The sequence below is a fragment of the Grammomys surdaster genome, unplaced genomic scaffold, assembly GCF_004785775.1.
Source record: "Grammomys surdaster isolate TR1022 unplaced genomic scaffold, NIH_TR_1.0 135, whole genome shotgun sequence".
In the NCBI taxonomy this organism is placed as follows: Eukaryota; Metazoa; Chordata; class Mammalia; order Rodentia; family Muridae; genus Grammomys; species Grammomys surdaster.
The window spans coordinates 4753387-4766509 of NW_021604593.1; the positions used below are offsets into that span (position 1 = coordinate 4753387).

Genomic DNA, 13123 nt, shown 5'->3' on the forward strand with positions numbered 1-13123 from the left:
TGGGCCCAGATGAGACTCAGGAAGGAGGAAATCCCAGGGCTTGCCTACACAGAAAAGGGAAGGAGGGAGACTGAACTCGGAGCTCCTGTCTGACTCCTCCACTGCAGCCCTAGTCTGGAGCCACAAACAGACAGGAGTTCAATTCCTAGAGACCTGCCACAACCACGGGGAAAACACACGGCTGCAGTGGTGGCTACCTGCAGACCATGGAGGCCTTCCCAGGATCTCTGTGAGGCAGAGCAGGTTAATCCTATCAGAAGGGGGACAGGCAGGATGGGGGATAGGTTCTCTCCTCTCCCTTTTTGGAGGAAACATGGATTCAGAGAACAAGCAAATCTACAGGACAAATTCTCCCCCCTCTCTGAAAGTTAAATCTTCTCAACTATCCCTAAGATGTTGATAAATTTTCTTCCTCCCTTTCATCCTATCAATTTCAACCGCCCCCCAGCCTCCCTGCCCATGGCCCCATCTAAATCAGAACCCTCATCTACCCCACCTCGCAGGTCTGACCACCGGGCTGGTCCCATGGACAGTTCTACGTGGAATAGAATAGCTGGTGCATTCTTGGACCTAAGATAGGGAAAACAGTGATCCAGAAGCAAAGAAATGGGGTCCGTGAATACCTCTGTGTGTCAGGCCAGTGCCCAGGGCTCAGCGGTGAGGCCCAAATTCACCAGAGCCCAGGCATCTTGGCTGAAGTCCCAGGGAGAGGCTGAACTTAGAAAAAGGTCCAAAGAAAGAAGCTGCAGCTGTTAGAGAGGGGGCTGAACCAGCTAAGGCCACACTGTCACCCTATCCCCCTTCCGGCCCTCAAGCCCCAGCAAAGCTCCTCTAACCATAGGCAGCCATGGAAATCTCCACCTCCTCACCAGCCAACAACCTTAGAGTCCTCCGTACGACAGAATTCATTACCATCATCTTCCACCCTGGGACCTGCACCTACAGCCAGGCATGGCCACAGCCGTCAGGACCCAAGAGTGAGGGACAGTCCTATGCCTTTCTAGGTCAGTGGCTAAAGAGGGTGAACGGGTCCTGACATCCCTGCTCACCAGATCCACTGCTGCCACCCTCTCTTCAGACACCCCCACACACACCCTCATACCCCTCCAACAGGCCTTTAAAAGGCATAAGCAGAACCAAACATCACAGAACCAATACAGGAGGCTGCCTACTAGCCTCTCCTAACCCAGGCCCTTAGACTTCTTAGAAACAGCTTGTTTCTACTCTGGCCAAAGTTATTCCCCCTAGGAATGAAGAGCTCACTTCCTCTCCCCAGCTATCCTGAGATCCCCATGCCTGGAGTTAGTAAGATGCCAAAACATAGCACAAGCTGGGGAGACAGAATGTTTCCAGATACAAAAGCTAAAGGGCTTGACCCAGGAGGCCAGGAGCACAGATCAACCAGTGAGGCGTTTGCCATGGGAGCAGAGGAACCTGAATTTGATTCATAAAACCCACAAAAAAGAGTCAGGATGCAGTGGAACACACTGGCAACTCCAGTTCTGGGAGGTACAGACTGGCAATCCCCTGGGGCTCACTAGGGAGCCAGCATGGCTTAGTTGGCCAGTTCTAAACCATGAGAGACCCTATCTCAAAAAACAAAACAAAACAAAATAAAACAAAAATCAACAAAAAAAAAAAAAAAAAAACAAGGTGAGAGATGGGTCAGTGGTCAAAGGCAATAGCTACCTGAAACCCTTGGATGGATGGATGGATAGATAGATAGATAGATAGATAGATAGATAGATAGATAGGCTGGTATAGTAATGTGTCTTTGTAATCCCAGCATACCTACAGTGAGAGAGGAGAAAAGAACAAAGAATTGTCTGGAAGGTCATGGGCCAGCTATCTGGAAGACACATAGAAAGAAGCAGCAGAAACTAAAGACTCATCTTCCACAAAGTGGAAAGTGAGAACCAACTCCCAAAAGTTATCTCCAAACCTCCACACACTCATGACATAAATCTTCACTCGCACACATATGCATCCTAGATTAATTCATGAACTTAAAAATTAATCAAAAAAAAAGATGAACAGAGTCCTGAAGTTGACCTCTGACCTCCATACATGCAAGCACACATGCAAGCATGAGCTAGCCCCAATCTGAGGCAAAGCCACAGTTATCTCCCCAATCTGGCCTCCATTTATCTTTTCTCAGCCTTAGGCCTTCTCCTCCCAACTGCATTATTTTTCCATCTCAAACAAGCCTTGAAAGTTCTACTTCCATAACTGCCCAAAACCTGCCACTTTGCCTTGGAGCTCAGCTCAGGTCTACCTCCTCTCTGCAGCCTCCCCAGATCATCCAGGCTCTGGGGGCACTGTGTGAGAGATGGACAGCTCCTCCCTCTCAGCCTCCTGACCCATAATGGCCAGGTACTCAGTGAGAGAAACCACCTCAGCCCAAGTGCGCTACATTCTCCCCAGAGCTTAACTCAGGTCAGATATGATGCATACAACAGCAGGAGACTGCAGGGGTTGTCCTGACATGGTGCCAGGGTGGCTGCATAACAAACAGAGCCTGTGGTAGTATGATCTGCAGCAGCTCTGGAGCCTGTAACAGTATGAAAGGTCTAGGATCTGCAGCAGCTCTGACAGGGGGAATACCTCCCTAGCTAGACCCGTAGTAGCTGCTGTCTGTGTCCACCCACTCACTCCCATGATGACCTGGGGCTCAGCTTAGTGCAGGGCCCTCACACTGCAGTGGAAAGATGATGCAGCTAGGCATCCTTCCAGAGGACACTAGAGACACAAATGCCCTTTCCCCAGAAATACAGAGATAGTCTGAGGCTCACTCAAAACCCCACGTTGTGACCCGATCCATCTATTGTGAAACTTGGGATCTGGGGCAGGGAGTAAGACAAAAATGCAGGGTCTGGAAGAAAAAAAAAAAGCCCAAGAACCACCTCTAACAATGGAGACTTGCCAGCTGTAGCTATGAGGTCTTAGGCCTAGCAAATCACACTGTCCCAGCCCTTGGTCCATACAGCCCAGTACTTCTGTCTCTTGTAAGTTTGCTCATATAGGGCATTCCTCTGCTGAGGACCAAGGTCCTGTTTGTCATCTGATCTAAAAGCAAGCAGTGCCCCCACCCCAACACACAGACACACAGACACGCACATATACACACACACAAGCACGCATACACACAAGCACACACACATGCACACACACATGCACGTACGCACAGCCCTGACCAGCCACAAGAACCATCTGACCAGGCAGCAGATATACAGCCACTTGCTGAGATTTGACGCCACCACATGCCTAAGCTGTTTACTCATCCATTTGACCATGAAGGAAGGGAGGCCCAGATTACCCTAACGTGGCAGAGTAGGGTGGGATAGCATCCTCTAGTCTAAATAATCCTAGTCCTGCAGCAAGCACCCCTCCTTCCCACCATGAAATGTAGCCTCCAGGCCTGTCAGGCATAAGCACTGTCTCACGATGTCAGAAGCCATGCATCCATTGACAGTAAGTACCCTGGCTCTCTGATTCTACAGCCCCAGATTCAACAAACTGAATACCAAAAACATTTCAAAAGACAAAATGGTGTCTGAACACACACAGATGCTTTTCTTGCTGTTGTGTCCTGAATGATATACGATACGGTGTGGCATGTGTTCACATCCAACCGACCACTATAAACCATCTAGAGAGAGCTAGCAGCCTATAAGAAGATGTGCATAGTTAGTTTCTATGCTAATATTACATTAATTTATGTAACACACTTGACCACTGGAAAACTTAGACATTTGCACCCTGAGTACCTTAAATCTATTTTCTAAGGACCTTCAGGGATGATTTCATGCTTAGAATACCTGCTGTGTGCTGAGCTGGAGGTCTAGACACCAGAGGCAGGAGACAGTAGCTTGCCATTGAGAACAGAGACAGCCTGGGCCCAGGCCGGGGGTGGGGGGGGGCAGTGCCAGGTCCAGAGCAGGGGCTCTACACTAAGAAAAGATTTCCTAGCTTGTATAGGGTCAACAGCATAGTTATTTCCTCCCCAGAACAGTTTTTAAAACCTAGTATCTCAGTGATTTTATAAAAGGAATTTTGTAGCAATGATGGAAACTAAAGTATACAGTATATAATTTAGAATAGTGTTTCTGAACCAGAGAAATGACTCAGTCAGCAAATGCAAACATAAGGCCCAGAGTTCAGATCCCAAGCTCCCTCGTAAATCCCAGGCACAGCAGTGTGCACCAGTAACTCCAACACTGGAGGAGGGAGATCCAGGGGTCTCACTGACAGCAAGCTCCAGGTTCAAGGAGACACCTTGTTCCCAAAACTAAGGTCCTCTGGCCTCCAGCATCCATTGTGAGATTGAGCTGTCACCTTTAGTTTTGCTCTGGAAACTCAGGCCTTCCACCACCTAGTCTACCGCACCCCAAGAGAGATTAGGAGGACATCTTATTTAAGGGACAAGTGTTTCAGAAGCCGAAGTCCACCTTACCTATGTATGTCTTCCCTCCTACTGACTGCAGGAGAGGTGGTAACCCATAAGTCTGGTTGGGCCAGAGAGAGAGTCTAAAATGTCAACCACTGAATCAAGCTTCTTTTTCTTTCTTTTCAAAATAAATTTTTTTACATCCGTTTTTTGTTCATTTGTTCATTCACTCACTCATTCGTTCATTCATTCACGTGTACCTCCATGTGCATGTGTGCATATGTACCATGGCACGCATGTGGAAGTTAGCTGTCTTCTTCCACCACATGGAATCCCCAGGGATCTGGGATAGGACACTGGTGGTCAGGCTTGATGACGAGTGCCTTTTTATTTCCCAAGACACCTTGTGGCCCCTCAGTTTCTTCACAAAGACTCAGAAGACTGTAGCAATGATGTCAAGACATAGGTATTTATTACTCGTGGCTATTATTATTAATGATATTAGATGAAGCTTCCCTTGGGCAAGAAAAGCAGCCTTTCTCCTCTCCATTCCCCAGCCCTGACCCCTTCATGGCTTAATGGCCTATACAGTCAGGAGGTGGCAGCCTCTTACAGGGGGCTTTAGAGGCCTAGGAAGTAGGCATTCCCTCAAGGAATCCCCTTCTGTGGCATTCAAACAATAAGAAATTAAACTGGTCCTACCGGTGGCTCTCGGGTCTGGCCTGGCTTAGCAGCATCTGTGCAGATTTCCATTTCAACTTTCCAAGTGCCTGAGGAAGCAGGCATCATTAACCCTGTTTCAGAAGGGAAGCCTGAGGTTACAGAGATTGGCATGATTTGCCCAAGGACAGGAGCATAGTGTTGCTATGGGGAGATGACTCAGCCTGTGATGGTCCACGTCAGCGTTGCTCGGAGGGGATCTTGAGCGTGGACCCATACAGTCCAGGTCATCTTTGACACCTTTGGTAGCATTTGTATGGTGCCTCTTCCACGCTCCCCAAAGTCCACTCTGAACAGACACACCCAGCCACCTGGCCCTGCACAAACACCCAAGCCAAGATATACATCTGTCTCAGCCTGTCCCTCTGTGGTGTAAAATTTTAGGATTAGTATCCTTTTCTTTGCACTTTTTAAGACCTAGAGGAAGCTTGCTAAAGAGGCAGCCTTTAGAAGAACACAACACACCAGACATCCAACAGGAAGTCTCCATGACTACAGGTGGCCTCTCGCCTGGAGACTAGAAGCTTCCCCTGGCCTTCCCCATCTATTCAGCCACCCACATCTGTAGTCACATATAAAGACTCAAGCTCAGGCTTGGGTCTCCATAGATGGAACACATTCCTCCCGTGGCCACTTATGTGGGGACCAGGTATGTCTCCGGCTAGGACATCAGCTCCACTTCCTCGGTGCTTAGCACACAGTAGGTGCTACATGTCCTGTCCTGTGCAAATTCATCACCATTTCAACAGTGTCAAGAAACAAAAGACCAGAGAAGGGGGCCTCGGTTAGTTTATTTGTAGGAGCTGAGTTAACTCTAAAATATTTGATTCAAAGTCCAAGCCTTCTGCCATCAAGACTGCCTCTATATACAACGTTTACTCATGTGCATGCACACCACACACATACACACATAGTACACAGTACACACACACACACACACACACACACACACACACACATGCATACACACACACTGTTATCCTAAGCCCTAACCAGCTAACGGCTCAGCAGGGATTAGCTGTCTACAGAGGCCTATCATGAACACTCCCAGGGAGAGATTGAGTAGTGGGGCCTTGCAGAGAAAGAGGGTTCCCAGGAAGGTTCTGTGATGTCAGTCTACTTACATAGCTGATATGTAGTAATCATGTGCTATATAACATGCATCTGTCAAAGGTTTTCTCGTTTTCACAACTGTGCCTGTGAAGAGAACTATTGTTATCTCCAGTTTAACCATAGCCGGGCAGTGGGTGGGTCTGGAAGGACCTGCCACCTGACTAAGGTCCTGCAGTCATCAGGGGGACCTACAGGCCCTGTGCTCTCAGCTACCACCCAGGGTGATATACAGGATAGAAAATCTACCTCGGGGGACCAGCTACATGGGGCACATCCCTGACATGCAGCAGTGGAGGACTGAAGCTTTCTCGGTATTGTCCCAGCCTCACGACCTGGGGAAGAATGGACCCAAGGCCACTCAGGGCAGACGCCAGAGCAGGAAGGCCACAAAGGAACCTCAGAGGATGAACTGTGAGGATGTGGTAGGAAGTGGCTCTGACCCCGCTGCTGGGAGACTCTCTGGGGTGTATAGATTCCCACCCCAGCATGCAACACTTAATTAAATCTGGCCTGAGTCTTTCACCTTCCCTGAGGCCACACCTTCCTTCTCATAGAACTGAAATTCCCACCATCCTCACTGGCCTTAGTACCTCACACTATACCTATACCCTAGGCATCCAGCAGGGTCTCCCTTATCTACCACCCCCCAATATAACAGCAATAGCCTGGCTTCCACCTGCCACAGCCAATATAGTACTGAGGCTACCAGGCCTCGGGAGGTGGGGGTGGGTGTCAGGAATACCCTATGGACATGCTTACAGCTCTCCTACACCTTCCTGAGCCCAGTGTCTCCAGAGCATCTCCCCTGACCCCTTTCCCAGGTACCCAACACCCCATAGAGGATGCGGGATCTTGCAGGGAATAGAATCTGTTTACGTAAAGAATTTTCAGGAAATCTGACCTAGGCTGGAAGGTTCAGCAGAGCCTGTCCAAGCTCAAGGAGAGAGGCCCAGTGCAGAGACTTTCAGAAAGAGAGGAAAAGAGATGGTCCAGCCTGAGAGAGGGCCCTAGGCTCTCCAGGGTACAGGGAAACCCAGAGATAGAAAGGGGATGTGGAAGATGCCTTTCATGAAGGACGACAGTCCCCAGACTGGAGAGACGCTTGGGTGAGTAAAACCAGTGGCTCAGTTGCAAAGGCTTTGTGGTTCCAGCAGGCAGTCAGCTCTATGCAGCAAAAGCCCATTCTGTTAAAGGGGACATACAAATGCTCCCCCAGGTAGCCAAGCTACTCTTGGGGTTACTACCAGAAGCTTTATGTTCAAACCCAGCTCATACTAAGTCTGATGTGCCTCCCACATGGGAAGACCTTGACCATGCAGAGGAACACAGTGCAGTTCACCGCCGCCATGTGGCAGGGTGGCATAACAAAGCAAGGAATAATGGCGCAGTTTACCTCCACGGGTCAAGGTCCTATAAATAACCATGGCTGCCCCTTCCTCTGCTGAACATCTGCTCCACATGCCAGAGATGTGCTGTGTACTGACAGCCCCTGACTTCCCACTCCCACTGGTGTTCCAAACACTCTCCTTTGCACACCCCCCCCAATCATGCCCAGGATCGGCCACAGCCTTCAAGGAAACATTCCCTCTTTGTATAGTCCCACCATAACCCAAGACCTATGTTCAACCACTGGCCCAACACTGTGAGAGCAAAGCCCAGCCTCCCTCATGCACTCTCCCCTGAGGACTCCTAGGCCATGGACTAGGGCGGGCAAGATTCCACACCCCCACCCCAGCTGTCCTTTTCCCTAACCACCCCATCCCCCAAGGGCCCAGCTAGCCAACCTTTAATCCTCTTGTCATCTGACCCAGCCTCCACCCTAAACTGGCTTTGCCCGGCCACCCTTCTGAGGCCCAAAAATGGACACAGTCATTTATAGAGGGTCAGCTAAGCCAAATGCAATGGGAAGATGACCTCATGAAGTCCATGGTCCTAGGCTCCAGGCACACTCGCTCACCGCGGGCACACAGCAACAGTATGGGAATAAGTACCACGTAGGCCTGAACAACATGCTTTCTGCCTGAAGCAGCATGCAGGGACTCAACCTAGGACAAGGCACCTGGCATTTGTGCAACCAGAAAGTAGAAGAGAACACAACCAGCTAACTCCCAGGTTAACTCTAGGCCAGCCAGGGCTTCAAGATCAAGCACCCAAATACCCACATTCATACATAAGCATCCACTAAACACCCACCAGAGCCAGACAGACAAAAGAGGGGTACAAGCACATATTTGCCCAGGGCAGCGAAGGATGCAGGTGAATCAAAGGTAGCATCCCAAGGCCCATTAGGGAAGACAGTGGAAAGGCGGCTCTATGACCCACACAGGACCCCATGACACCAAGGGCACACTGGCCTTTCTTGTCACTGAGTCTCCATGACTGTCAGGGCTGAGAAGTTGGGAAGAAAAAAACCGGAGGGAATAGGGCCTTCTTCCTATGCATACACACTGCAGACTTTCTTTTTATTGTTTCCTGTATGCACATGTGTGTAAAGGCCAGCGTCCATGGTCTCTCATTGATCCCAGAGCTGGGATCACAAGCTCACAACACTTCTGCTCCCAGCTTCACAGATGGGTTCTGGGGGACAGAGCTCAGATCTTCATACTTGTGTAGCAAGCACTTTTCCAGCTGAGCTATCTCCCCAACTTTCTCTTGTTTTCCACCATGGCAGATCTTATTCTTGCTCAGAAAATGCCCTTCTATCACAATAAAAATAAAAAGATTAGAAGTGCCCTATGGCTGGTTTATTTGGCCAAGGAAGGTAGGCCCAGTGTCAAGACTGCTTGTAAGACACTGGGACTGAGATCCCATTAGCAGTGGGCATTGAATAGGATACGAGCCACCACTAGAAGATACTAAGGAATCAGCCCAATCAGTATACCCAAGCTGTGACAAATATAGATTCCAAGTGGCAGAAAGACAAACAGAAGAGGACAGCATCTAGGTAAGGCACCGGGCTTTCTGAAGCAGGGCCTGTAGCAGGAGGGAGAGGATGGAAAGCAGGCTGCTGTCTCAGGATGCCTGTCGACTGTCTTGGCTTCCCTGGGCAAATGGTCCCTAACTAATGCCCACGGGGCAGAGAGCAACTGTGGCAGAAGACAAGTGCAGGTCTATGAAGCCCAGGCTCAGCCAAGACCAGCTGTCAGCCATAGCCATGGTCCATAGCCAACCAGCTGTCAGCCAACTGCCCAAAACCTCTGAGCAGGCACTGAGAAGAGAGATGGCCACTCAGTGGCCCAGGGATGCTGCCCCATCTACAAGAAAGGGACATAGCCTACGCTTGTGGCTCCCAGAGTTGCATCAAGGAGGCTACTGCAAAACAAACAAACAAATGTATCTGGAAAGAGGTGAGCGCTGGCTGTAGTGAACAGACATAACGAAGTTGGTCTTCGTAGGGTGAGGGGTGGAGAACTTGTCTCAGCTTACTCTCAATATTTCCATTCATTTCCTTTAGGAGTAGGAAGCAGGCTCCAGGCACCTTAGAATTACTAGGTCACTGGGAGTCAGGGTGGCTGTATCTGCCTACTGTTCCAGCCAGGTCACCCAGGTCTCCTTAGCCACCGGCCGACTACAGAAAGGGTCCTAATCCCTCTCTCTTCGCTTTCCTCCTGGAAGTGAAAAGGAGCGCCGGCCAGATCAGGGGATTTACAAGAGCCTCCCCAGGCACAGTAACCCGCTTCTTAGCTAGTAACCACAAGGATAAGGAGTAAGGCTCTAAGGAAGATCTACCCACCCCCCATCACGTGGCTGCATCCTTGGGGAGCTCACAGCTCTCAGCTGCAAAAGTCATTGTTTATAAACAGCCCAAGACAGGCAGAAAAAGGCAAGCCTGTCCCTGTCCCCACCAGGCCCCGGCCCAGATAGAGCCATGAGGGGCTATCCCTGGCAGAAGCACAGATTGTACAATCTCAGGTTTCATAGTCGGAATTGGCAGGGGAAGTGGCGTCAGCAGCTGGCGTGATCCAATTCAATAAGCCAGGGACGGCGCGGGGTAAAAGGCAGGCCAGCGAAGGACCCCCGCCCCCAATCCCTGCATTTCCTGCACAGTCAGGGTGTCCCAGGAAGCTCTGATCCTTTCCCCTGCAAAAACCCCAGAATACTCTCAAATAACAAGAATAGGGTTTCCTGTGGCACTCTCCACACCCCTCTCTTAGCCACCGGATAGCCTTGAGCACCCACCACCACTCTCTCCAGCGGCTGGAACCGCCAAAGCCCTGTTAGGGCGAGGGGTGCGGAATCTTCTACCCGGCGGGTCTGGGCGGGACCTTCTAGGCCGCAGGCACCTCTTGGAAAAAGGAAAGCGATCCCACCCCCGCCCTTCAGGGACTAAGGTAGAGAGGCAGTAGGAAAAAGAGGGCAGTGGGCGTACGCACTAGCCAGCTGGGAAAGAAAGTATAGCCTTAGAAGTCTGGGACGCTTTCAGCCCCAGGGGCGGTGAGATAGGCTCCCTCCCCCCATACAAGCCCCGCCTGGATTGCACTCCTGGGTCTGGAGGGCTGGGGGTCACCTCCCAGCCTCCTGACCCTTGGACTCCACGGTAGGGTGAGAGTGGACCCCGCGTCCGAGGATCAAACCGGAGCGTGGGCCTCCACTTCTCTGCAGAGGAGCCACGAAGGTACAAAACGATGGGGGAGGGGGGTACAAGGTGGACAGCTGCGCTCTCCCCTGCCGGAGCCCAGGTAGGGAGAAGGGGGGCACCTTAACTGCAAGGAGACCAAACCCGGGGACTCCTTGGCGGTGATCATCCGGAAGTGACCAGCTAGATCCCAGGGATAGGGGTGAGAGGTGTGGCAGGTTTACCGTTCACTCACCTTCTCCTGAGCTCGGGTCAGTTTCTTCTGTACGTTGCTGGCGATCTTCCCCGCCGTCACCCCCTTGCTCCCCATCTCTGCCATCCTGGCGCCGGCCTCGCCCGTAGCGAGCGCGGATAATGGCGCGGGGAGGCCGTGCGCGCCGCACTCCCAGCCTCCAGCTCCGGCCGCTCCACCAGCCTGAGCCCTGGCTCCACGCCGCGCACTAGAACAGCTCAGGGGACTGACGGAGACGGAGCGTGCGCGGGGAGAGCGAGTGAGCAACGCGGGGATCCAGGGAGGGAGGGAGCCAAAGGAGGAGGGAGGGGGCGGGGAGAAGGGACCAGCCGCGGGCGGGTCAGCGGCCCCCTGCCCGCCCCCTCCGGACACGACACTGCCTTTTAAAGGGCCATTCTGGGATCTGGCTCTCACCGCCCAGGAGGAGGGATCCTGGAGGGCGGGCACTGGGGGCTGCGGGTCAGGGACTCCCGGGACGTGCTAGCGACTCCGCCTGGGGATGGGAACTACCTACGCTGTCCGCAATTCAGCGCCACCGATACCCTCAGGCGTAAGTCCTCCTCCGAAGCAGATACCTCCTGCAACTCCAGAAAGATAACCAGGTGAAGGAATTGGGTGCTTTCTAAAAATCAAAGACTATGTACGGTGATAGACGGCGTGCGTGGCCCTGGAATCCCAGAGTCCCCACAGGCTGGGAAAGTGCCCTTCCAGGGATTCCCCTCCTGCTGGCAGTCCAGCATCCGCCTCCTCCTACACCTTATGGCACTTCTGTCTGTCCCTTTCTCTTTGCCTAGCCCCATGCCGACTAAGCACAGTTTGGCCTTTAACTATCATCCTAACGATCACCTAACCTTAACTACATACTTAATGTGTGTCTGGCACTGAGCTGAGTGATTTGGTAAGCATTATTCCTCCCAGTCTCTAGCAATCCAATGAGGGAGAGGCTACAACTTATTAGCATTTTACAAATGAAACAACCAAGATGCCAACTGCCTCCTAGTCTTTCCACCAATGGGTGGGGGAGGGGAGGATTGCCTAATCCTGTAGTAGGAAAATGATTAAGGGTCATTAAGTATTCATGAAGATAAATAAGGTTGTCCTATGACACCTTACATCACTAGATGAGGAGGGACTTGCTATGACCTCTATGAGTACCAAAATTCAGGATACTCAAGTCTTTTATGCAAAGACCCTGGGGAAGTAGAAACAGGCAGTTATTTGAGGCTTGCTGTCTAACCAGACTACTGTACTTGGGAAGTTCCAGGCCAATCAGAGATCCTGTGTCAAAATGACAGCTCAGGTTGTACTCTGGCCTTTAAGTGGACACACACACACACACACACGATTATGCACACATACAAACATGGCAGAGTATTTGCATGTAACCGACACCTGTTCCCCCACATACTTTAAATCATTTCTTATGATTCATAATGTCTAATACATGCAAATATTATATAAATAGCTGTTTACTGTATTGTTTAGAGACTAAGGACAAGAAAAAAAAGGAGTTCAATGCAGATATTCAGTGCAGATGAAAAATGTCCCTGAATGTTGTCAGTCCTACAATGCAGAACTGCAAATAGGAAGATCCAACTGTATATATTTGTGAAGTATGCTGGTATCCTCTACCCAAAGCCATACCAGGGGGTGTGGCCAGTTCCAGGCCACTCTGGTACCCTGGAAGTTTTTCAGGAGCTGTAAGTGAAGCTGAACAGAAGTAAGTGCTCCTGGGGGCTTAGATGTGTCCACCACATGGACGGGAACCAGGGCATGAGCCCTGTGGAACACTCACAGCAGGCAGAGGAGCAAAGGTAGCTGGGACAGGGTCCCAGGGATGGTGGGATTCAGAAAGTACTCCGCAGGCTCCCCAACATGTCCTTGTACAAATGGAAAAACTGAGACCTAAAAACAGAAAGCTTAGCCAGCCTTCACAATGGCCCATCTTCATCTCTGGAGCCCTTCTGGCTGTCACCTGGCTATTCCTGGTTCCCCCAGCCTGGACTTCTTCCTGGCCCATTAGTCTTCCTATTGTGGCAAGAAGAAGGGCTCAGCCACTGGTCACTGACCAAATGACAAGCAAAGAACCAGCCCT

At 51.0% G+C, this 13123-nt stretch overlaps 1 protein-coding gene across 3 annotated transcripts in view; it reads right to left on the bottom strand.

The window, feature by feature from the left end:
* Bin1 (bridging integrator 1) overlaps nt 1-11235 on the bottom strand; it is a 57442-nt gene extending 46207 nt beyond the window's left edge. The window contains exon 1 of one of the 3 annotated variants that reach the window (XM_028762695.1): nt 11032-11235. In XM_028762695.1, the coding sequence (XP_028618528.1) occupies nt 11032-11115 (84 nt within the window). In that variant the 5' untranslated portion in view covers nt 11116-11235. The remainder of the gene's footprint in view (nt 1-11031) is intronic. The other 2 variants (XM_028762691.1, XM_028762693.1) reach the window with 2 other exon arrangements.
* Nucleotides 11236-13123: the final 1888 nt, after the last annotated feature.